Below are 25,904 nucleotides of genomic sequence, written 5' to 3'. Positions count from 1 at the left end.
AGCCAAACATTTCTCCAGAGCTCAGTTTTATTCTCCCACACCTCACTTCCCTCAGTCCTTTATTCTCAAGCTGAGGTGTCTGCTGAGAAAAGCCGCTCCGCATCTCCCTGGTCTGCTGGGGGAGGGGCGCTAGCTTCACGTCTCCCTGGTCTGCTGGGGGGAAGCAGCTAGTGCGGGGTTGCCTCACCCCGTTTGTAAGTAGGGATCTGATGTAAGTCGGATCCATGTAACCCGGGGACTGCCTGTATAGAAAGATTAAATGTTTAAAATTCTTCACTTTTTTCCTAAATATTGTGCATGCTTTTTGCAGATGGCTATGAAAAGCTAGAATATAGATACAAATTGGAGGCCTGAGATGCTTTCTTCATTTTAGTCAAAAGACTTCATTTTTCCTCTCTTAATCCTCTCTAATTTTATTTAACTGTCTTATTTTATTTATAGGCAAAAATGTTAATGCGTTTGATAAAATATCACAAGGGAATAATGCACCCTGTGGCTTTAAAGCATTCACATGCTATCTCTAGTCCCATTGAAATCTCTGTGTCAAAATCAGTGGTGAAGTAAATTATATCGGTTTCAAGATAACTGCACCTCTACCTGCCGCCTCTGTGGTCCACTCCAGAACTGTCCCGTAAGGTCTCTGGTTTTTTTTATCTATAACCTGCCTCTGGGCAGGGATCCCCATCTTCTTGGACAGAGGATTTAAAGGTTGCACAGCTCCCTACCTTACGCTGTGAAATTACCAGCAAGTCTCTAGTCACTTAAAAAAATCACAGCCAGTCTATAGATCTTCAGAGAACTTGACAAGGAACAAACGTCAAATAAAAAAAAAAAACTTTGAAAATACAGTAATCTCACACTAAAAAAAAAAAGCATCCTCACCATGTATTTTAAATATAACACTACTGCCCTATTATGTCCTGTGAGTTTTTTAAAATTAAACTGAACTGAGAAGTAAATTAGCACAATTTAAAGTGCCTGTTTCACTCCAACTTGTTAATCTCTGGTATGGTTTCCTTTTTTTTACTTATGAAGATTATGACCTTTTTATAGTTCTAAAAATTCAGGTCTGTCCCAGATTGCAAATATGAGAAGTTCAAAAACAATAAGGGAGAGACTCATATCTCAGAATAATTGCTTCAACCTGGCAAACAATAGCCTTTGAATTTTCTTTAAAGACACACGGCATAAACCAAGTACATGCTGATTCTTTTTTTGCCTTGGAATTTAAATATAACATATGTATTGGCTGCCTTATTCTGCATCCATGAAGACTTTGAGTTTAAGGTGCTTCATCCCCTCATGCTCTTACCCAATGCCCCACCCTTTCCCCAGAGCCAGCCTCCTCCCCAACCCCCCAGTCCCTCCACACACACACACATACTCTAACCCAATGCCTGGGTCCTGGAGCACTGCCACGCACTTCTCCCTCCAGGCGCTGGGATGCGTGCACAGAGCAGCCGGCCATGAGCAGTCCAAGCGCGTGGCTCAGAACTAGCAAGATCCATATTTCCTTAAGCAAAGAGCCGCATGTGGCTTGAGAGCCTCATTTGGCCACCCCAATGCTATACTGTAGGGCCCCAGTAGGCCAGTCTTTCCAACCCTTCTCCCAAGGATTGAGGGGCCCCTTAAAGAGAAGTATTTATCCATCTACTTGATCAGAAAGTCCATGAATCAGTTCAAGCTCATCCTTTTATATCAAAAGTCCTTTCTTTGTTTCTTCGTTTTTGGAAAATCCCAGTTTTAACCAGAAACAATACAAGTAAACCACCCCTCCTCTTCACATTATTTGTAGTTTCAGCAGGAACTATGGTAACCCTCCCCCATGGAGTAGAATATAATCATATGTAAACCATATATATATATATATATATATAATATACAGTAATATACAGTAGTCCTCAAAGATACATGGGATTGCACATTGGGTATAAATGGGGTATAAAATAAATGTAACTAGTAAAGAAGTATGATTTGCATTAATTTGGGATCCAGTGGGTATGGAAAATAAGTTATATAAGAGGTATCTATATAACTATATGTAGGGGTTCACCCCCGTGCGGAGGGGCTTACGTCCGCCCCCCTCAGTTGTCACTGTCGTTAGCGACCCAATGTGCCCAGCTTCGCTCGGTTCCGCTCGGCGGTTGGGGAAAAGGGGTCCGGGCCCGCCCTCGCTCCGGACCCTGACCCAGGGCCCTAAGGTCAGGGAAAGGCTCCCCACCTAGCGGGGGGGGGTCGAGAACCCTAAACTCCCCCACTCTCAGGGTCCGCGTCCCTGCCCTGGGCCGCTTCTTTCCCCAGGTCCAATTGCCTCACCTGGGCTCCTACTCCAGTCCTGCCCAGGGTCTCCAGTACCGGCGTCCGCCCACCGGCTCCTGGGGGGAATGCGTTTCCTCGGCGTCCCCCCTGATTGTCGGCACACTGCGCCCATTTAAACTGCCCGCTGGTCGCAGGCAGATGACGTCACCCCCTTCGTCGGCCTCCGGCCCCCTCCCCGGGCCGGCCTCCCCATGACGTCACTGCCACGTCCGCTTTTCTCCGCCCCCCCTTGGCGCTGTCCGCTGGCCCCGGCTCGTCACCCGGCCGGTGCGCCGGCCCCCCCACCACTCGGGGACGACAGGTGGCTACACACGCCGCTCCGGGGGGTGAGCCTTCCCCCTGCAATCGCGGCGTCCCGGCGGCTTCCGGGAGGGGCGGGGCTACCCCGCCACACACCTTCCCCCTTAAGTCTGGCGCCATACTCGCCGTCCCTGCCTCCAGGTTTTCAGCTACGTGGGACAGCCAGTCCGCGTTCCCGTTGTTGGTCCCTGGACGGTGCGTGACTTGAAACTGGTATGGTTGCAGGCTGAGGTACCACCGCAAAATCCGTGGGTTAGTGTCCTTCATCTGCTGCATCCACTGCAACGGGGCGTGGTCCGTCACCACGGTAAATTTATCGCCTAAAAGAAAGTACCTCAGTGAATCGATAGCCCATTTGAGGGCCAAGGCCTCCTTTTCGACTGTCGCATACCCCCTTTCCCGGGGGAAGAGTTTGCGACTTAGATAAAGGATGGGGTGTTCCTCTCCTCCCTCCTCTTGCATCAGTACCGCCCCCAGTCCCACTTCGGAAGCGTCCGTCTGTAGGGTGAAGGGCTTATTAAAATCAGGCTGTGCCAGCACCGGGGCGCGTACCAATCGGTCTTTTAACTCTTGAAACGCGTTATCACAGGCTGGGATCCACCTTACCCTTTCAGGTTGCCCTTTCCGTGTGAGATCTGTGAGGGGCGCGGCTAGCGAGGAAAAGTTAGGGATGAACCGCCTGTAATAGCCCGCCAGACCCAAAAACTGCCGTACTTTCCTTTTCGTAGTTGGGACCAGGTGCTCTCGTACGGCTTGAACCTTGTCCAGCAAGGGTTTGAGCTTCGCCCTCCCTACGGTGTATCCTAAATATGACACTTCGGCCCTCCCAAATTGACATTTCTTTGGGTTAGCCGTGAGCCCCGCCTTCCTCAGGGCTTCCAACACGTTCGCTATATGGACCAAATGTTTTTCCCAGGACTCACTGAATATCACGATATCATCGATATACGCTGCTGCGTAGTCCTGATGGTCCCTTAGGACCTGGTTCATGAATCTTTGAAACGTGGCTGCGGCCCCGTGCAGCCCGAACGGCATGTTTTTGAATTGATATAACCCAAAGGGGGTGGCAAACGCCGTTTTTGCCTGAGCCTCGGATGAGAGCGGGATTTGCCAGTACCCTTTGGTCAGATCGAGGGTTGACAAATAGGCAGCCCTGCCGAGGCGTCCCAATAGCTTGTCTATACGCGGCATGGGGTATGCGTCAAATCGCGAGATCGCGTTGACTTTGCGGAAGTCGATACAAAACCTCGTCGACCCGTCTGCCTTGGGCACTAACACAATGGGGCTTCGCCACTCACTGCGGGATTCTTGTATGACCCCCCCACTCTAACATGGCCTGGAGTTCCTCCTTCACGGTACCCTATAGCTTCCGGGAAAGGGGGCGCATGTTATCCCTCACCACTCTGCCGGGTTCTGTTTCGATCTCGTGCTGTACTAGCGAGGTCTGTCCGGGTCAGCTGGTCAATACCGGCCTGAACCGGTCGAGGAGGTGGTACAGCTGCTCTTGCTTCGGGCCTGGGAGCTCTTCTCCGATCCGTATTCCCTCGATCTTCACCTCTGGTTCCCCCCACGGACCCAACTCAATATCAGTGTCCCGAGGGTCGATCAGGAGGGCCTCCCGCGGGTGCCACTTCTTCAAGAGGTTTACATGATAGATTTGGGTTTCCCGTCGGTTACCGTCCACCCGCACCTCATAGTCTACCGGGCCGAGTTTCCTTATTACCCGGAAGGGCCCCTGCCAGTGGGCTAAGAGCTTGGACTCCCCACTAGGCAGCAATAGTAGGACTTGCTCGCCCAGTTCAAACTCCCTCACCCGCGCCTTTTTATCGTAGTAGGCCTTCTGCCCTGCTTGCGCCTTTTCTAAGTTCTCTCGTGCCCGGCCCGCCAGGGCATGGAGGGTCCCCCTCAGTTTCTGCACGTACTGGGCCGCCCCCAGGGTGGGAGAGACTGACGTTTCCCAGCCCTCCTTTACGATGTCCAAGATAACCCGCGGTCGCCGCCCGTATAACAACTCAAAGGGGGAATACCCGAGCGATGCCTGCGGTACCTCTCTGACGGCGAACATCAGTGCAGGGAGCAGCTTATCCCATTCCCGGGGGTCGTCCTGTGCGAACTTCCGGAGCATCCCTTTCAGTGTGCGGTTGAAGCGTTCCACAAGCCCATCGGTCTGGGGATGGTATACCGACGTCCGGAGCTTCCTAATCTGCAAGATCTTACACAGTTCTGTCATAACTTTAGAAGTTAAGTTCGTCCCCTGATCCGTCAGTAACTCTCTGGGCAGGCCGACCCATGAGAATAGCTTGACCGACGCCTCTGCTATGGCGGGTGCCATGGCTCTTTTCAGGGGCACCGCCTCTGGGCAACGGGATGACAGTTGAGGGCCGACACCCTCTCCCCCTCTGGGCCCTACGGCCGCCCCGGGCACCGTCACTGGCGCCCCTTGCGCCATTTGCTCCTGCCGCTCCTGGAACTGGTTGAGGAGCTGTTGCAGCGCCTGCATCTGCTGCTGCTGCTGCTGCACTTTTTGGGTCTCCGTCCACCACTCCAGGATCTTGTTTGCCTCCATCGTATCCTGGCAATCAACACCTCGTTAACTCTCCCCTCCCTATCCAGACCCCTGTTTCGGGGTCTATAGTGCCCACATTCTCCACCATGTGTAGGGGCTCACCCCCGTGCGGAGGGGCTTACGTCCGCCCCCCTCAGTTGCCACTGTCGTTAGCGACCCAATGCGCCCAGCTTCGCTCGGTTCCGCTCGGTTCAGCTCGGCGGTTGGGGAAAGGGGGTCCGGGCCCGCCCTCGCTCCGGACCCCGACCCAGGGCCCTAAGGTCAGGGAAAGGCTCCCCACCTAGCGGGGTGGGGTCGAGAACCCTAAACTCCCCCACTCTCAGGGTCCGCGTCCCTGCCCTGGGCCGCTTCTTTCCCCAGGTCCAATTGCCTCACGTGGGCTCCTACTCCGGTCCTGCCCAGGGTCTCCAGTACCGGCGTCCGCCCACCGGCTCCTGGGGGGAATGCGTCTCCTCGGCATCCTCCCTGATTGTCGGCACACTGCGCCCATTTAAACTGCCCGCTGGTCGAAGGCAAATGACGTCACCCCCTTCGTCGGCCTCCAGCCCCCCCCCCCCGGGCCGGCCTCCCAGTGATGTCACTGCCACGTCCGCTTTTCTCCGCCCCCCCCGGCGCTGTCCGCCGGCCCCGGCTCGTCACCCGGCCGGTGCGCCGGCTCCCCTGCTCGGGGACGACAGGCGGCTACACACACCGCTCCAGGGGGTGAGCCTTCCCCCCGCGATCGCGGCGTCCCGGCGTAACCTATATATAGATAGATATATATCTATAGAGATATAGATATATAACTATATATCTATATATAGGTTATATAGGAGGTATCTCTCTGGTCCAGCATCCTGGGAACCTCATTGGTCCCGAATCAGGGAATTAGAGCACATCTGAATAGTGTATATCTTTTACCATTTATGTCCATACTAAATTTGACCATATTGATATGTTCTTTTAATGTTTGCATTGCCTATTGGTGTTTGACAAACACAATACAAATGCCTGTGTATATATATAGTTGTGAAGAAAGAGATTTCATTTTGTGTCCATTCAAAATTTGAGCTCACACGTTTGGGATACATTTTCCACAATTTGTTACTGTTTGCTGTTTAGAATGCAGTCCAATTTAAAGTGCAGCATATGGTATAGACATTGAGCTAGTCCAAAGACCTAGATGCCAGGCTTTTTATTATAACTAATTTACTGTACTCCACTAAATATGTGATTTAGACTACATTCAACAATTATAAAATTGGGTTTTAAATCCTGGACTGTGAGTGGCTAAAGCAGTCACGTGTCCAGCAGTTGACTGCTACTGCCATACCCTTCAAAACTTGAAAATATTGATCACTAAAAGACTTACCCAGCATTGCTTGGGTCCTACAGGGCAGAGGCCTGGTGGTGTGGGAGGTACAGGAGTCAGGTCAGGCGGTGCAGTGCTCTGTCCAGGGGGCTTAAGGCAGGGGTCTGGGAGGCCTGGGGGAGGGGGGCTCACCAGAGCTCCTGCAAGCTCCTCAGGGGGGATGGGGCTGTGGGGTCTGGCCCTAGCAGATCATGGCAGGGGCGGGGGGGATTGCACAGCTTGGCCCAGCCCCAGCAGGCCCTGAGGTTGGGTTGGGGCTGTGAAGGGTGTGGTTTTTTTTGGAGGAGCTGCATTGGTCATCCCCATTAGTGCTTTTGAGGGTGGGGGCAGAGCAGCAGGGTTGATAGGCAGTGGAGCCCCCATCTGGGGCTGAGGGCCAGAGGGGAAGGGTTTGGGATCAGAGGACCCACTTACTAATGGATGGTGGCTAACAATATGCAGAGTTCTGGCTCCAGCTGGCCACTTACCTCCTGGTGCAGATACCGCCCTGAGGTCACTCTGCACTATAAATGTCCCCTGTGTTCGCTGCCCCAGTGTTTATTGTGGAGCGTAGATGTCCCTACTCTCAGCCCCCTCCCTTTCTATAATGGAAAACAGTCAGACTCCAGGCACATCCCACTTTCCTGGCACAATAAAACTCTTACGTTGCTTTAAATTAGGATAAAAAAAGTAAAGGAGGGGAGATATATATACAGGCAGTCCCCGGGTTACATGGATCCGACTTACATCGGATCCCTACTTACAAACGGGGTGAGGCAACCCTGCACTAGCTGTTTTTCCCCTTATCAGACCAGGGAGACGCGAAGCTAGCGCCCGACCCAGCAGACCAGGGAGATGCGGAGCGGCTTTTCTCAGCAGACACCTCAGCTTGAGAATAAAGGACTGAGGGAAGTGAGGTGTGGGAGAATAAAACTGAGCTCTGGAGAAATGTTTGGCTAGAGTTTCCCCTACAATATGTACCAGTTCCGACTTACATACAAATTCAACTTAAGAACAAACCTTCAGTCCCTATCTTGTACGTAACCCGGGGACTGCCTGTACCGCAGACTGAGGAGATCTCTGTTCAGAGTGGCTATAAAAGAAGCTTTGCCTGAAGCTAGGGTGCATGCATGTAGCTGAGAGAATGGAGGAAAGTACTGCTGAGAGTAGAAGGAAAAGAGACAACTACTGAACACTAGGAGGACAAACCGGAGAGAAGGAAGGTGCTGAGGGAAATGTGGGGAAGTAGTCCAGGGGTCTTGGAGCTGTCTTATAGCAGATGTCAGGGGCTAACATAGGTAGCTACTATTACAGGGTCCTGGGCTAGAACCTAGAGTAGAGGGTGAGCTCAGGTTCCCCCCAACACCCACCTCTCCATTGCTACTCAGGGAAGAGGATTGTGGAGTTTATTCCCCATTTTGCCATACACTGACCAATGATGGAAAGAGATCAACAAACAGCAGACTAAAGCCATAGGTGTGGTGCCTAAAATTGTGGGCTGCTGTGAGCCTCTGAGGTAAGCAGAATCCTCCAGGAAGCACAGGACCCACCGAGTTTTCGTAGGAGCTTTGTCACAATATACATATACATACATTATCTAACAGATACGAATAAATCAAACAACTATAAATCATCATCCTAACATCATAATTAGTGCACTTTGTAAAAGCATTTCTATGCTTCACCACCCTTGTGAGACTGGTAAATGTTATCCCATTTTACATATAGAGAAACTGAGCTACTAAGGGGATGAAGGACTTACATGAAGTCACTTGACAGAGTTATGCTAGAGCCAGGACTAAAACCAATTTGTAACTGGTTCCCAGCCCAGTCCCTATGTCACTGGGCAGTGCATCTTTGTCTCACATACGGTAGACTTTAAAACTCATATAATATTTTATTTTCCTTCTAAATCGTTTTTCAGTGTTGTTTTTTAAATTCCCCCTATTGCTACCTCACTCTCACCTTCCTCCAACAATTTAGGGATCTGTTTTTCATCCCCACTTTTCAGGTCTTTTCCTCCCTAAATAATCAGATTCTCCATTCTTAGCCATTCCTTTATCTTGATGTCCTTACATATCACTACTGATATCCCAGCTCATATCTCAGGCTCAGAGTATTTGTAAATTTTATTTTTGTTTTTAAATACTTCTGTGAGATGAGAGGAATTTGCAAAATTAATTAATTGGTTAGTTTGTTTCCTTCACCTCCTCATCCTCGCAATGACTTCTCTGTGCAGCAGTTGAGAACTGCAGTCTAATACTGCTGATATAGATGTTTTTAATACCAAACCACACAAATTGTTTGGTCAGGGCATCACCACTCAGGAATCATAGGGAGACCAATAGCTGCTGATATGCTGCCAGCAAAATAATATACGTTCATTTAAAATTTCTCATCAGTCTGAAAAATGCAGTTTCTCCCTTCCTACAGCCCCTGACCCCTACTGTCTCAATTAGCACAATTAGTGTAAACAGTTCCTGACAACCTGTATTTACATAATTTTCTAAAGGAATAAAGCCATTTAAAAAAGATGTAATTATCAAAAACTACTGGCTAATTAATTTTAGTAACAGTTTCTAATTTAATTCCATGTGAATACCTCTTCCATGGTAATTGATATATTTAATCTATTGAAGATATGAGCCACAAAACGTTGATAAATTGAAGGCTTTCTTGTTGAAATTAGAACTCATACAACAGATTTCATTGTATGTAAATTAAAATAATAGCTGCTCATAACTCAAGTCAGAAAGCCTTTTGTTATACCACTGTTAAACCTACTCTAACTAAAAGGACACAAATAGTTAAATGTTTATTTAAAGGATTTTTTACATTATGTAAGCAAAGATTCATAATATCTATTGAAAGGCTAAAACTGTTCATTTAAGAAGATCTTAAAGAGCAAGAGATGTAGTTGCAGAATGCAGCATATACTGATAGGGCCAGGTTTTTAGAAATATTTTTTAAAAGTGGATGCTTCTCATGATGTAAAAAGCCTTTAAAATATATCCTGTCAAGTCCTCTTATTTCACAGATTATTACCATCATATGAAACTTTTCTGGTTCTGTTGACTAAGATCACATTATAATTATCTATAAGAAATTTCCCCTCTGAATGAAACATGCATGTATGTGCATGTTCAAAAGCCAGTTCTAAAATATCACTCTGTTGTTTCTAAATCTCCCTGGGACTATATTGCTAATCATTGCTGTAGCACTTCCCTGTACGGGCAGGTTTTACATGTGATCTTCTTTGTTATTGACATTAATTGCATGTCAGATGGCAGATAGTCTCAAGTACAGATAAGTTAAAACTGAACCAAAACCACTGACTTATGTATCTTCCATATCAAATCAGACTCCCGTTATATGCTTAGTTTAAATGTCTGAATCAAGCTTTTAAAACTCTCTCAAACCTTCAGAACTTAAAAAATAATGTTGTGGAATCCATCAACAAAGAGGCAGTGAGATTTGGTTTGGTTTAAAGGTATCAGGAGAGATATCTGGGTATGTCTACACTACAAAGTTAGTTCGAATTAACGTACGTTAGTTCGAACTAACTTTAATAGGCGCTACACTAGCGCTCCGCTAGTTCGAATTTGAATCGAACTAGCGGAGCACTTAGTTCGAACTAGGTAAACCTCATTTTACGAGGATTAAGCCTAGTTCGAACTAGCTAGTTTGAATTAAGGGGTGTGTAGCCCCTTAATTCGAACTAGTGGGAGGCTAGCCCTCCCCAGGTTTCCCTGGTGGCCACTCTGGCCAACACCAGGGAAACTCTATGCCCCCCTCCCGGCCCCGGACCCCTTAAAGGGGCACGGGCTGGCTACGGTGCCCGTGCCAGGTGCAAGCCTGCCAGCACCCAGCCGGCAGACCCTGCACCTGGCACGGCACAGAGCCACCCACCCGATGTCCCCCAGCCCACCCCCTCTTCCCGGGACCAGGCTGGCGGCTCCCGGGAGCTTGCCCTGGACCGCAAGAGGCGGGCACCTTCCTGGGCTAGTGCGGACATCGTGGACCTCGTCCACGATCTCCGCACTAGGCACAGGAAAGTGGCCGTCTAGGGCAGGAGAGCTGCCAGCCTGGCCACCCAGGAGCAGGTGTGCATGAAAATCAAGTTGGTCCACTGAGACCCCCGACCCTGAGCCCTGAGCTTACAATGGCCGTCCTGGGTCAGACCAAAGGTCCATCTAGCCCAGTAGCCTGTCTGCCGACAGTGGCCAACCCTAGTGACCCTGGAGGGGATGGACCGAAGACAGTGACCAAGCCATTTGTCTCATGCCATCCCTCTCCAGCCTTCCACAAACTTTGGGCAGCGACACCACTCCTACCCCCTGGCTAAGACTACTCCATGGACCCAACCTCCATGACTTGATCTCACTTCCCTTTAAACTCTGTTCTAGTTGTAGCCTTCACGGCCTCCTGCAGCAAGGAGTTCCGCAGGTTAACTATTTGCTTTGTCAAGAACAACTTTCTCTTACTAGTTTCAAGCCTGCTACCCATTCCTTTCCTTTGGTGTCCTCTAGTCCTTCTTTATGGGAACTCAGGAAGAACTTTTATGAATGCACCCTCTCCACCCAACCCCTGCTTTTAGAGACCTCTATCCTGTCCCCCCTCCGTCTCTTCTTTTCTAAGCTGAAAAGTCCCAGTCTCTGTAGCCTTTCTTCATCTGGGACCTGTTCCCAACCCCTGATCATGTTAGTTGCCCTCCCCTCTCCCAGCCTTTCTCTTCCCCTCTCCCACCTCCTTTTCCCAGTCTCCCCCAGTTTTGTTCAATAAAGACAGAGTCAATGTTGGAAGAAACGTTATCTTTATTTTGTACATCAATAAGAAGGGGGGCTAGGGAAGGGTAAGTGGAAGGAGGTGAGGGAGGAATGGGGTACGAGCCCCCGATGGGGAGGACTGGGGTGGCTCTGCGGGCTTCTGGGGGTGGAAGCTCTCCTGCAGCCCCCCGATTGCCCCCTCTCCCCAGATGGCAGCCTGCGGCAAGTGCAGCCAGGCTGATGGCCGAGTGGTGTGATGTGCCCAGTGTGGGTACTCCGGGCACTCCAAGCCAGAACTTCTTTGCAAGCGGGGCACCCCTTAGAACTGTGTGTCCAGGGTGGGGGTCGGGACCCTTTAAGCGCAGCCCTCGGCTAGCCTGAGACAGCATCTCCATGCTCTAAGTCCTCCTCTTATGCCCTGCCGGCACTGCTTCCGGCCATCCTTAAGCCCTGTTCAGAGTCCACTCAATGTGGACTTGTTAGTTCGAATTAGCAAAACGCTAATTCGAACTAGTTTTTAGTTCTAGACGCGTTAGTTCGAATTAGCTTAGTTCGAATTAACTAATTCGAACTAAGTTAGTTCGAACTAGCGCTGTAGTGTAGACGTACCCTCTCTTAGGACATTCTTTTCTCACCTTTAATAACCCTCTTGTCTCCATTCTCACCTGCTAGTGTCATTGCAAGCTTTGATGTTATAGGGCAGAGTGCACTCTTGGGGTATCCACTTGCTAAGATGAGGAAATCTACAGAAATACCCGGAAGATATAAATACTAATGCATATTACTAAGTACTACCAGTTTTTCTGTGCCATTGAAGTGAAATCTGAAAAGAAGTAAAAAAGCATCCAAGTTTAGAACAAGTTTTTGTTCTGCATCTTTACCCTAATGTGCTGTAATCAGAAAATGTGGGAATTCGGACATAAATGGGAAATAGATATACCACAGGTTGTCCATGTTGATATATATTTTAAAAGGAACATTATTTGATAAAAGAAAGCAGGTATGCCTGATAATGAAAGACATTATGTGTGCACTTTATGCTGCCGGTGAAAACTGTTCAGAAATTGCACTGTTCATCATTACAAACAGAAACTGTCTTCATCATACTTCGTAATTTAATTCCCTCTATCCTCACTCATATAAAAATAGTTTCTTGTCACATGGCATGCACTCCTTTGTTGTGGAATATCAATTGCTATGAATTTAATAGAAGAGTCTTGGGCTTTTCTATGATGCACAGAAACCATCTTTGCAGGGGGAGGGTCTGTGTTTGTACCGAGACTGATCTAAAGAGCTTCTGGTTCGTGACTAGGGTTCCCAAGCACTATGATAAAACAACAATAAATAGTTATATTAAAATAATGAATTATGTGAACATTACACAGCACAGAGTCATTGCCCACCCATGAAAAACAGTGTTGAGGTTGACTTTCAGTGTTTCACATTGATCTCTTAAACAATCACAACTTTAGTTCTTTTTTAAGGAATACTTTTTTTTTTTTTTTTTTTTTTTGCTATCTACCAGTATAATTGATTACAAGCTTCAAAATGAGCTAGAAAAGGCTGAAACTTCATTGTGGCACTTCTTGGGTATTACTATCATTTTTAGCAAATATTGAAAGTTTTTAACTCTTAATGATTTTCAAGAAAACCTTCCAAACATGAAGTGATGAGGTTTTGTGTGGGAACCATCAAAGAACAGAGCATAAAATTTCTGAAAACTTATTCTTCCCACTTCAGTCCCTGACTATAAACACCTCATTTCATAATAGTATATAGCTATAAGAACAAAACCTGCTTAGTAGGTGTTATGCTATATACATTGAGTTTGGATTTAGCTGATAAGGACTTCGATCGATTGGTTGATTGATTATTTTAAAATTTAGGCCCTGATTCTACATTAGCGCAAATCTTTGAGCATATGCAGAATCCCATTGAAGTTATGGATTTGTTTAAATCTTTCTGATCACTGATCCAGCACTAATACATGGAAAAATATACTGGCTTGATAGAAAAATTTTGCTGACACAAAGAGTTTCTCATTGTTATATATGATGAGTTGTCAATAATCTGAATGATATAACTGAAATGTCCATTGTCTGTCAATCAGAAATAGTTAGAAATGAAGGATTTACAGATGGGAGATATAGGCATCCACAGGACTGCTATATTTTTGAAAGTTATAAATACATTGTTTGGCTGGTTTAATGCAATGTTTCTTCCATTTTTCATGTTTCTCCTCCTCTAGACCACCACTAGCCTCAACACAACCACAGCTTCTGTCCTTCAATTTTCCATTGGTAAGTTTATATAGCAATTTTACTTTAAAAAGTATAAAAAGTCATAGTTAAAATGGAAAACACTAAGTTTTAAAATTACATTTTGGCCAGAATTTCCACTTGTCAAGAAGAATTAAATCAGTCTTAAAAAATGTATTTGATCCTCTGATGATATTTAGAGCTGCTAACAGAAAGAATTTTAGCAGTTTTTCTAACTTTATGTAAGTATTGGTTTATCCATTCATGCATATTTTATGTATTGAGTAGATAGCATTATGTAGGGTGACAATATATCCTGTTGTAACCCGGGCAGTATCTTTCCTAAGCCCTCTCCCAGCAGTCCCGATGTTTTTTTGGGGGGGAGGGGGAGGTTGAAGGGGGTTCAATGGCTACATAAAAAAAGGATCCCTCTTGCTCAACATATTAAAAGTTAGTGTTTGCTATTATTAATGCTGTTGAGTCAATAATACAGCTAGGTAAGATCAAGCTGAATTCTAGTTCAGCTCACATGTAACCCACAAACTAGCCGGATGTGGTTTACTGACCCATGTAGTGGCACAGAGATCACTTTAGAGAGAAAGAATGAGAGGGCATTACATCCTTAGCTGAGTGCCAACTGGCTTTAAGCTCAAATGGAAGAGGCTCATGCACTAAGAGGTCCCGTGTTTGGTTCTGCCTGTTGGCATTACACATACATCAACAGCAAACTTGTGTGCAATTTTAATTATACTACCCATTATAAATAATTCCTGCTTTGCACTGTAGAGTTGGGGCAGCAGTGTTTTGTGCTATAAGACAGATTTGGAAGAAACTTAATTTGTTAAAGTATGATCCATTACAAAATGTAGAGGGAAAATGTTCTTACAGTATAGATAATTCAGTAAGAATAAACAGGCAAAAATGTTGACTGTTTCTTTTGTGGACTCCTAGAAATATATTTCCAAATTATAGTCCCATTTTTTAAAAAGTAATTCTCCTAGTTAAGTGTACATCAGCAGAGTTGTGATTAAACTGTGGAAATCCCTCTTTGTCCTGGTCTGCACTAGGGCATTATTTTTAAATAACCCACCCCCCCTTAGGTTGAAGAGCATTCATACTACCAAGCCCATTATTTCAAAATATGTACTCCTACTTTTCTTGAGGAATAATGCTAATTTCAGAATAGTTATTTCGAAATAGCAGTAGTGTGGACAATCCAATGCCACTATTTCAAAATAATTACTCTCCAGAGTCATTCAATGTAATTACTCCCCAGTGCTTCCTGGGAATCTAAGTTGAGGTAGCGCATCCATGTTAATGGGGCTTGTCTCAGACTAATTTCGAGGCTTCCCCGTGGTGGGGACATGCTAGCTTGAATTTGTAAAATCAGGAGTTAAATCGAATTTAGTAAATTTAAAATAATTTCCTAGTGTAGAAATGGCCTTGGAAATGAGAACTATAAGTTAGTTGATCACTTGAATGGTTTGGATTTAAAACAATTGTAAGCCTAATTCCAATGTGCTCTAAACTATCTGAGAGTAAGATTAATTTTTGTTTTATTCTAAATTGCTCATTTGGGTTTTTATTTAATCTCATAATTGCTTACCACAATACAAACAACTATACAGTAGTTAATCTTTAGAGAGGGAGACACTATTGCTATTTGGCAGAGAGGGTTATTTTATTTTAAATTATTGTTTTATAAACCCAGTCAGATGTGCATGTGCATAAATTGAGTGTCTATGTAATCATATGGCTATGGCCATAATCTGTCCTTACCCCATCTCTTCACCCTCACCCATTGTTTCATATCTGCTACGTTAGGCTTTGATCTTATAACTGGTAAGATGTGGAACATGCCTGTGAACTGTAAAGAGGCTGTAAATGCCAATGGAGTCTGGTTTTAAAATTGTTTGCAACCAGAACTACTAGTCTTTTAACCAGGTACCCGGTACTGCCAAGTACCAGGTGTTAATCTGGTAAATTTTAATCATTTGAGTTAAAGAAATGGATAATGACAAATGAATTAAGTACGAAATGGCCCAGATTTCACCATAAATCCCAAAGCTTCTTAAATCATGTGTACATGAAAGATAATTTCCCAGTGACATTTTCATTAACAGAGCTGCTAACTAGTGTTCTTAAAGTGCCACATATTCAAAAGCCATTGGGTTCTTTTAAGGGCAACAGTGGCAGGCTGCTCAAGGTTTGTTTTACCTTCCTATTGAGATGGTGAATAATTACTTTGAAGTGTTACTTCAGTAAAACCTGTGATTATTGATGATATATAGTCCCTATGACATCCTCCCAGGGTTTAGTCTTTTCAAATGTGAATTATTTGCCTGCTGTGCTGAGTTATGTTTGAACTGTTCAGAACCATTAATGTTGGTTTTGATCTAATGTTGAAATGGTGTTTACAGTAGCCTACTATCTGCCCAAGCATTTACTTCAGATTTCCTTATCATCCTTGACTGTATTTCTCTTAGACCAAATGCTTCTGTTTCTAATGTATATGAAAGACAAATTCTAACATTTACTTTAATGTGCAGTGGGCTTGTTCTTAATTAAGATATTTAAAGTAATACCTTTGGGCTCTCTCAAGCCAGAATTTCTAATTCTATAGTTTGGGGCCATGGAGGATCACACAGAAGCTTCCAAACCCAGCTGCCATAAAGCATTAGCATGATTCATTTACTGAAATATTCTCCCATTCTCACTCAGAAATTCAGACTTCCCCCGTTAGCTACATCTCTGAACTTCCACAGAACCTGATCTGCCATTCCCAAGGGCCAGTATGAGGAAGATGACTCATATGAATGATAGGCTGATGACTGAACTGAGCGCTCACAGAGGCTCACAGAGACCTGTGAAATAGCTATAAAATGGAGGAGGGATGGATGCAGGCACAGTCACTGAGACATGAGTTCTGTAGACAAGCATTGCTTCATTTCTGATGGTTGCAGATTGCTATGTGTATGTTCTGTTTGAGAAGTGTGTACTCCAAAGTTTGTGTGTTTTGCATCTTGTAACCATTCATTCTAAGCATTAACAAACTATTTAATTTTCTTTTACTCTGTGCTGTTCATGAGACAAATTTAAAGCAACAGCGTAAGACTGTAGAGAATCCAAACACCTTCCGCAACTCCCTATCCCCACCTCCCGCTTCTCACCCTGTTCTGGAGGTAGATGCCTGGAACTGACCAACTACATGTAAACCTCGATATGAAAATAGTTAACATAAAAACATTATATTATTTTGAAAAAATCTGTTACCCAACCTTACTCTCATAATTTATTATATTAGATCATATTTTGTATAACTAGTTATTTGAAAGATGAGTAGGTTGATACTCAACGTGCACTTTCTTCATTTTCACTTATACAACACTTTAGAACACCTCTGATTTACTATATGACTAACGTGACTGTAGGCAACCAACAGGCCAAATATTGGCTAAATAGGAAATGTTTGTTTGCTGAAGATAGATTCTGATATAATAATTTTGTTTCATCTTGAGTTTCTGTGCTGTGATTAAGCAGAATCTCTGTCATTATCCCAGTTCTAACTTAAATTACTTTGATTGATCTATATTGTCACATAGATGCATGGACATTTTGTCTGAGTTAAATTTGTTTTAATTTAATTAAAAATTAAAAATAAAAGTGAAACACAAAAGGTGAAGACTCATATGAAGTTTAACCAGAAAGACAAATTGCATGAACACCTGCAAACAAAACCCCTGAGCTGCTCCCTGTTCTGTCTACTGTACAGTATTTCTAGTAAATACTAAGACAAATGTTCACAGAGATAATCGTTTTCATGTTCATTGGGATTCTATGTTACCTAGGTTATCAAAGTTACTGTAAAGGTTGTTGTAGAAGCATATTTCATTGTGCTATAGATAGAGGCTCTGCAGTGAATTTAAAAGGTAGCTACAGTAAAAAGAAAATGCCCAGCTATATTTTTAAAGCATTATTTCATCAAAGAAAAGAATATACACTTAGAACTCAACATCCATTGGGGCCCATGCATATGGAATTTAGGAAACATGTTCACTTTGTACAGCGTATTCTCTTTTTTGTTTTAAATTTAAAGCAGTCAATTTAAATTGACATTAACTGTATTAGCCTAGTGAAATAATGGCATCACAATTCCTAGGTGGGACAAAAACAGACTCTGAGATATAGAGATACTATCAGTCAGATACAGATCCAGGATTTATTGTGTTTTTTCCTTCTCCAAATTTAAGTGGCACCACCCTACTTTACTTTAAAGAATTGAAATATATGCTCACCATGACAAATGAAACCTCTGCAGGCTACTGGATGCGACTCAGGGAACTCTGTCTGCAATCAATAAAATAATTGATGCCTTGCATACAAGAGTTCTGGCATTAGCTGTGAATACTACTGATCCAGAGGATAAAGGACTTCTATTGAAGCATTATCCACTGTGATTATGACTCAATGATCTATTTATTTAGGATGGATGTGATACAGAGTAAACTAAAAAATGTATGATTTTAGGTGTTTGTAGTTCTAAGGACTTGAAGGTTGGAAACTCACAAAATGTTTTTGTTAGATGAAGTAAAACTTTGTTTGGGATGCCAAGGGAATCCTTATTAATGCTGGAAATGGGATGTTAATTGATTCAAAACATGCCACCTTTCTATGATGCTAAAGAATGAAGTTTTATAAGTAAATGACTTTAGGGCCAGGTGCTGTTTCAAATCAGTCTATTGGGTTTTGCCAGGTGTGGTGTTGCTTGCTCTGCAAGAGAGAAAAATATTTCAGCAGGGAAACAACATTTTGGGAGAGCAGTATGGGGAACATTAGAAGAATTTATGTTTTACTACTCCAGAAAAAGTCCACTACTTTCTTAATACACAGTTTAAAGAAACTGAGGACATGATAGGTAACCAAGGAAGAAGGTGAAAATTAAAACATGAAGGCCACTGAATTTGAAGTATGCAGTAGAACCAAATATGTATTAATCTGGTTAGAGTTTAATTTCTTTACTGTAATTGTTCAATACCTGGTTTGAGTATGTGGATGGAAGTACTTGTAAAAGTTCTGTCTGGATAGCTAAAGAAATATAATTGACTTTTGCTACTTGCAATTATTTTATTGGCTGATTGTGCCTTTCATGGTTATTCCAAATGTTCCTGTTGATAGTCCCCCTTTCTTACAGTGGCAAGGTACTTAGAATCATGGGAATGTTCTCATGAGGCTTTTTAGCCCTTCCCACCTGTGTTAATACTGCTGGCACAGATTATGTAAGAGATGTCTGGTGTAGTGTCTGCATGTTAGTCAAGAGCCAAGAATTCCTAGTTTCTAATCATACATTGGAAAATGACCTTTTTACTATTGCTACTTCTTTCCCTATTTGCTTTGATGGTTTTCTACTGCTTCTCTCTATCTCATTGGCTATGTCTACACTGGCATGATTTTCCGGAAATGCTTTTAACGGAAAAGAGCATCTAGATTGGCACAGACGCTTATCCGCAAAAGCACTTTTTGCGGAAAAGCATCCGTGCCAATCTAGACGCGCTTTTGCGCAAAAAAGCCCCGATCGCCATTTTAGCCATCGGGGCTTTTTCGCGCAAAACAGTACTGTGCTGTCTACACTGGCCCTCTTGCGCAAATGATTTGCGCAAGAGGGCTTTTGCCCGAACGGGAGCAGCATAGTATTTCCGCAAGAACGCTGACGATCTTACATGAGATCATCAGTGTTCTTGCGGAAATTCAAGCGGCCAGTGTAGACAGCTGGCAAGTTTTTCCGCAAAAGCAGATGATTTTGCGGAAAAACTTGCCAGTCTAGACACAGACATCTTGTTCATCTGCTCATATCACATGCTGCCTTTGCTCCTATGTTGTTCCAGCTTTTCCTGCCCAAATCTCCCTCAGAAGATCAGACTTATTGAAAATTCCTATGGAGTTCAGTAGGAATGAAACCTATAGGCTGTGTCTACATTGGCATCCCTTTCCGGAAAAGGGATGCTAATGAGACCCTTCGGAATTGCAAATCCGCGGGGGATTTAAATATCCCCTGCGGCATTTGCATTTACATGGCTGCCGCTTTTTTCCGGCTCGGGGTTTTTGCCGGAGAAAAGCGCCAGTCTAGACGCGATTCTCCGGAAAATAAGCCCTTTTCCGGAGGATTTCTTATTCCTACTTGAAAGTAGGAATAAGAAATCCTCCGGAAAAGGGCTTATTTTCCGGAGAATCGCGTCTAGACTGGCGCTTTTCTCCAGCTTATCCCCAAGCCGGAAAAAAGCGGCAGCCATGTAAATGCAAATACTGCAGGGGATATTTAAATCCCCTGTGGATTTGCAATTCCGAAGTGTCTAATCTGCATCTCTTTTCCGGAAAGGGATGCCAATGTAGACACAGCCATAGTGTTTTATAGAAATGTAATTGACTTTATAGGAATTACTCTATAAATCCTTCTCTATTATAATTCTATACTTATTAAATGTATTCTAATGACATTTTTAGCCTTCCTATAGACTTCTCTGTCCCTGATGAAATTATGTATTACATTCAATCAGATGGTTTGGGAAAAACTAAAGAAAGAATATCAGTTTCTATGAAACACTGTTGGAATTGTCATAAGGACCTTTTTCCTTGCTTTTCAGCTTTTCACCCACTTAGGAACTCCCTCTGCTTTCTTCCTATGGTCATTCACTTGAATGTCCTTTCCCCTCAAAAAGGTTTCAGGATGCAGGATTAAAATAAAATGGACACACTTTACATTTATATGAGGGCTGTCAAGTGATTAAAAATTAATTGCAGTTAATCATGTGATTAAAAATTAAGTGTAATTAATTGTGTAATTTAAAAAGTTATGATTAATTGCACTGTTACACAATAATGGAATTCCATTTAGTTAATTATGTTTGGATGTTTTCTACATTTTCAAATGTATTGATTTCAATTACAATACAGAACGCAAAGTGTACAGTGTTCTCTTTATGTTTATTATTGCTTGCAAATATTTGCACTGTAAAAAAAAAAAGAACATAAGTACTGTAGTGCAATCTCTTTATCAGGAGAGCTGAACTTTCAAATGTAGAATTATGTACAAAAATAACTGCAATCAATAATAAAACCATGTAGATCATACAAGTCCACTATATCCTATATTTTGTTCAGCAAATCACTTAGACAAACAAGTGTGTTTACATTTGCAGGAGATGCTGCTGCTGCCCACTTCTTGGTCATAAAAAAAATCTACATTTGTAAGTTGCTATTTCACAAAAAAAAGATTGAACTACAGTACTTGTATGAGGCAAATTGAAAAATATTTCTTTCTCTTTTTTACAGTTCAGTTTATTTTACTTCTAATACAAATATTGTAAAGTGAGCATTGTACGCTTTGTATTCTGTATTGTAAATGAAATCAATATATTTGAAAATGTAGAAAGGTATTCAAAATATATAATACATTTCAATTTATATTATATTAACTGTACTATTAATTGAGATTAATTTAAATCACAATTAATATTTGAATTACTTGATTGAGTTAATAATTAATCAGCAGCCCTAAATTATACATGTATAGTAGTTAAATATATTTAATATAAACATGTGACTAAAAATTAAGCCAGCAGTCTGATCATTCTCTATTTTCACCTCCTACTTTTGTGACTTTTTTTTCCTCCAATGAGAATGAGTCTGGGAAAAAAATGATTTCAGCCTTCACTTTGAATTTCCTGACTTTTGTAGCTTGATTGCTTTTATTTTGATAATAGCACTTAAAAAAAGAAATAGAAAAGGGTGTACGTATGTATGTATGTGTGTATGTGTGTAAATATATATATATATATGTATACACTGCACGTAATTATATCTCTATTTCTATATATGTGCATTTATTTTGTCTTCCATAATTTCTGTTTGTTTCACAGTATACTGCATAAATATATGTAGAAGACAATTTTAACATGCTTTAGATTAGTTCCTAAGTAGGAATCATTAATTTTTATGTGGATCCTTGACATGATAGACTGTAATGACTCTAAAAGGCTCTGGCGTCATGCCCTGGTCAGAGATGCTAAATTAATGAATCAGTGACTTAATAGTCTCTTTTACTCTTCCTGAACTACTGAGGTCGATAGACAATGTAATGACCCTTCTTGCTCAGCATATCCACATACCAACAATCCATGTTACATTTCTCAGAAGAGAATGCACTGAGCTTGTCTGATATCTATGAGCATGTCTACACTGCATGCTTATTCTAAAATAAGCTATTTTTTAATAGTTTATTTTGGAATAGCGCATCTGCACAGCAAATGCCCATTGAAATAGCACTGTGCTATTTCAAAATAGAGTGCCCACACTCATTGGATGCTGAATCACATTTAAGGCCACCTGGAAGCACTTCAGGCAGGGCATTAGGACAGCACTCTGGGTACGTCTACACTACAACGTTAATTCGAACTAACTTAGTTCGAATTAGTTAATTCGAACTAAGCTAATTCGAACTAACGGATCCAGACTAAAAAACTAGTTCGAATTAGCATGTCCACATTAAGTGGACCCTGAACCAGGCTTAAGGATGGTCGAAAGCAGTGCCAGCAGGGCATCAGAGGAGGACTTAGAGCGTGGAGATGCTGTGTCAGGCTAGCCGAGGGCTGTGCTTAAAGGGTCCCGACCCCCACCCCGGACAGACAGTTCTCAGGGGTGCCCCACTTGCAAAGCAGTCCTGGCTTGGATAGCCCGGAGTACCCACACTGGGCACATCACAGCACTCGGCCATCAGACTGGCTGCACTTGCTGCAGGCTGCCATCTGGGGAGAGGGGGCAATTGGGGAGCTGCAGGAGAGCTTCCACCCCCAGAAGCCCGCAAAGCCACCCGAGTCCTCCCCATCGGGGGCTCGTACCCCATTCCTCCCTCACCTCCTTCCACTTACCCTTCCCTAGCCCCTCTTCTTGATGTACAAAATAAAGGACAATTGTGTTCAAAAATGGAATCTGTCTTTATTGAACAAAACTGGGGGAGACTGGGAAAAGGAGGTGGGAGAGGGGAAGAGAGAGGCTGGGAGAGGGGAGGGCAACTACAATGATCAGGGGTTGGGAACAGGTCCCATATGAAGAGAGGCTAAAGAGACTGGGACTTTTCAGTTTAGAAAAGAGGAGACGGAGGGGGGAAAGGATAGAGGTCTCTAAAAGCATGAGTGGTGTGGAGAGGGTGCATACAGAAAAGTTCTTCATTAGTTCCCATAAAGAAGGACTAGAGGACACCAAAGGAAAGGAATGGGTAGCAGGCTTCAAACTAGTAACAGAAAGTTGTTCTTCACAAAGCAAAGAGTCAACCTGTGGAACTCCTTGCTGCAGGAGGCTGTGAAGGCTACAAGTAGAACAGAGTTTAAAGGGAAGTGAGATCAAGTCATGGAGGTTGGGTCCATGGAGAGGTATTAGCCAAGAGGTAGGAGTGGTGTCCCTGCCCAAGGTTTGTGGAAGGCTGGATAGGGATGGCACGAGACAAATGGCTTGGTCACTGTCTTCAGTCCATCCCCTCCAGGGTCCCTACGGTTGGCCGCTGTCGGCAGACAGGCTACTGGGCTAGATGGACCTTTGGTCTGACCCAGGACGGCCATTGTAAGCTCAGGGCTCAGGGTCGGGGGTCTCAGTGGACCACCTTGATTTTCATGCACACCTGCTCCTGGGTGGCCAGGCTGGCAGCTCTCCTGCCCTAGACGGCCACTTTCCTGTGCCTAGTGCGGAGGTCGTGGACAAGGTCCACGATGTCCGCACTAGACCAGGCGGGTGCCCGCCTCTTGCGGTTCCAGGCAAGCTCCCAAGAGCCGCCAGCCTGGTCCCGGGAAGAGGGGGAGGGCTGGGAGGCGTCGGGTGGCTGGCTCGATCCGTGCCAGGTGCAGGGTCTGCTGGCTGGGTGCTGGCAGGCTTGCACCTGGCACGGGCACCGTAGCCAGCCCGTACCCCTTTAAGGGGGCTGGGGCTGGGAAGGGGGCAGTAGAGTTTCCCTGGTGTTGGCCAGAGTGGCCACCAGGGAAACCTGAGGAGGGCTAGCCTCCCACTAGTTCGAATTAAGGGGCTACACACCCCTTAATTTGAACTAGCTAGTTCAAAATAGGTTTAATCCTCGTGGAATGAGGATTACCTAGTTCGAACTAAGCACTCCGTTAGTTCGAATTAAATTCGAACTAACGGAGCGCTAGTGTAGCGCCTATGAAAGTTAGTTCGAACTAACGTCCGTTAGTTCGAACTAACTTTGTAGTGTAGACATACCCTCTCTTCCTGGAGCTGCAGCCTATTTCAGAATAGGCGTTATTCCTCGTAGAATGAGGGTTGCAGACTCGGAAATAAGTTGCCCGTTATTTCAAAATTATTTTGAAATAACAGGCTTGATGTGTAGATGCTTGCATAGTTATTTTGAAATAATACTAGTTATTTGAAATAATGCTGCGGTGTAGTCATGCCCTTTAGCCGTGGTCACCAACCGGTCGCTCGCGAGCTACTGGTCGATCTCGAAGCCTCGACCAGTCGCTCGCAAGGCGTCCTGTAAGCCCCGCCCCCATTTCCCTCCCACCCTCCAGAAGCCCTACTTACCTCCAGAGAAGACAGAGATAGTGTCAGCTTCCGGCACGCTGGGGTTTGGCCCGCGGGGCTTCCCGGCGCGGGTAGGGGGGTCGGCTCCCTAGGCAGGCGCGCGCGCACATGAGGCTTTCCTGCACAGGAGGGCGGCGGGGGGTTGGCCCCGGGGCAGGTGAGCGCGCGCGGGGCTTCCCTGCGTGGAGGGGGGAGTTGGCCCCGGGGCAGGCACGCACGGGGCTTCCCTGCGCGGGTGGGGGGGGTCGGCCCTCTGGGCAGGCACGCGCGAGGCTTTCCTGCGGGGGGGGGGGGGGGGGGTTGGCCCCGGGGCAGGGGAGCGCGCGCGAGGCTTCGCTGCTCGGGTGGGGTGTTCGGCCCCCTGGGCAGGCACGCGCTGGTTTCCGGGGGGGGGGGAATGCTGGGAGGAGGGAGATGCAGGGGACTCTCTGCCTCCACTGTCATCCCACTCCCCTGTCCCCACTCCCCTGTCCTCAACTACAGAATGCTGTCCCCATTCCTGTCCCCACTCCCCGAACTCTGTCCCCAGCTACAGAACTGTCCCCACTCCCCTGTCCCCACTCCCTGAATTCTGTCCCCATTCGCGTCCCCACTCCCCAAGCTCTGTCCCCAGTCCCGTCCCCACTCCCCGAACTCTGTCCCCACTGGCACTCTGTCCCCTGCTGCAGAATCCTGTCCTCTGCCCTCCCAGCACCCTGTTCCCTCTCCCCTGCCCCCAGCCACAGTACTCCGTCCCCACAAAATGTATAATTATAAATGCTTCATTTTAGATTTAAATAGCATGAACAAAAAACAGACCATTTATTTCATAACTATAAACACGTGATTTTAATTGTATGTGATTTTAATCATTTAATCCAAATGATTTTGTTTTTTTAACAAAATCCTCAAATGTGCCCTAAGGATTAGGCCTTATATGCAAGGTTTTTATACTTGGCTTATCTATTAACTTCAGTATATGAGCACACATAATGGACAAATGTGCTGTCAAAGAAAGAGGTGTATGCTGGATGTTCTTTTTTTAAGTAGATGCAAATTCTACTTAGGTGTGTGTGCACCATAGCCATGGAGCCAGAGAATTTTGTCTAACATTTCCCGTGGAGTGGTGGTCTTGCATCTTGTGCCTATAGTCCCTCCCATAACTATAGGAGGTGGCACTGCCCTGACCTGCTTGACTCTTCTCTACAGCCAGTGGCTTGGATTGGAGCTCTGAGCAGGTTTTTTTACCTCACATTCCTCTAATGTCTTTGTGCTGTAATTGTATATAATTAATTAGTACCCCTAGTATAGTCAGACTTAGTTAATTATTGTTTAAGTTTCTCTAGTGATGCTCTAACCAAGATTCCTCTGTGTGATGTTAAAACAGTACTAGCAGTGCTGTGGGTCCTCCATTCAAGCCCTAGCATCTTGTCCCTTTCCACTTGTGTGTCAAAAGAGTGCATTCCTGGTAGCAATAACATCCACAAGGAGAGTATGTGAGTTGCAGGCTCTAATGGCAAAGCGTCTTTTTATGCAATTCTCCAAAAACAAGGTGACTTTACAACCATACTCAATTTTTTGTCAAAAGTGCTTTCTCAGTTTCATTTGATCTGCGTACAGATGTGGTCACCTCATCTCAAAAAAAGATATATTGACATTGGAAAAGGTTCAGAAAAGGGCAACAAAAATTATTAGGGGTTTGGAACAGGTCCCATATAAGAGAGATTAAAAAGACTTGGACTTTTCATCTTAGAAAAGAGAAGACTAAAGGGAGATATGATAGAAATCTATAAAATCATGACTGG

General features: G+C 44.6%; 1 protein-coding gene across 2 annotated transcripts in view; it reads left to right on the top strand.

The window, feature by feature from the left end:
- RELN (reelin) overlaps positions 1-25,904 on the top strand; it is a 500,016-nt gene that overhangs the window by 242,129 nt on the left and 231,983 nt on the right. For both annotated transcript variants that reach the window (XM_006137543.4, XM_075926876.2), the window contains one exon: positions 13,530-13,581. In XM_006137543.4, coding sequence (XP_006137605.3) covers positions 13,530-13,581 — 52 coding nt within the window. The remainder of the gene's footprint in view (positions 1-13,529; positions 13,582-25,904) is intronic.

The sequence above is a fragment of the Pelodiscus sinensis genome, chromosome 1 (assembly GCF_052426305.1).
Source record: "Pelodiscus sinensis isolate ZL-2025 chromosome 1, ASM5242630v1, whole genome shotgun sequence".
NCBI classification, from domain to species: Eukaryota; Metazoa; Chordata; order Testudines; family Trionychidae; genus Pelodiscus; species Pelodiscus sinensis.
The sequence above is the reverse complement of the archived record's forward strand: the minus strand, read 5'-3'. Positions and strand labels throughout refer to the sequence as shown.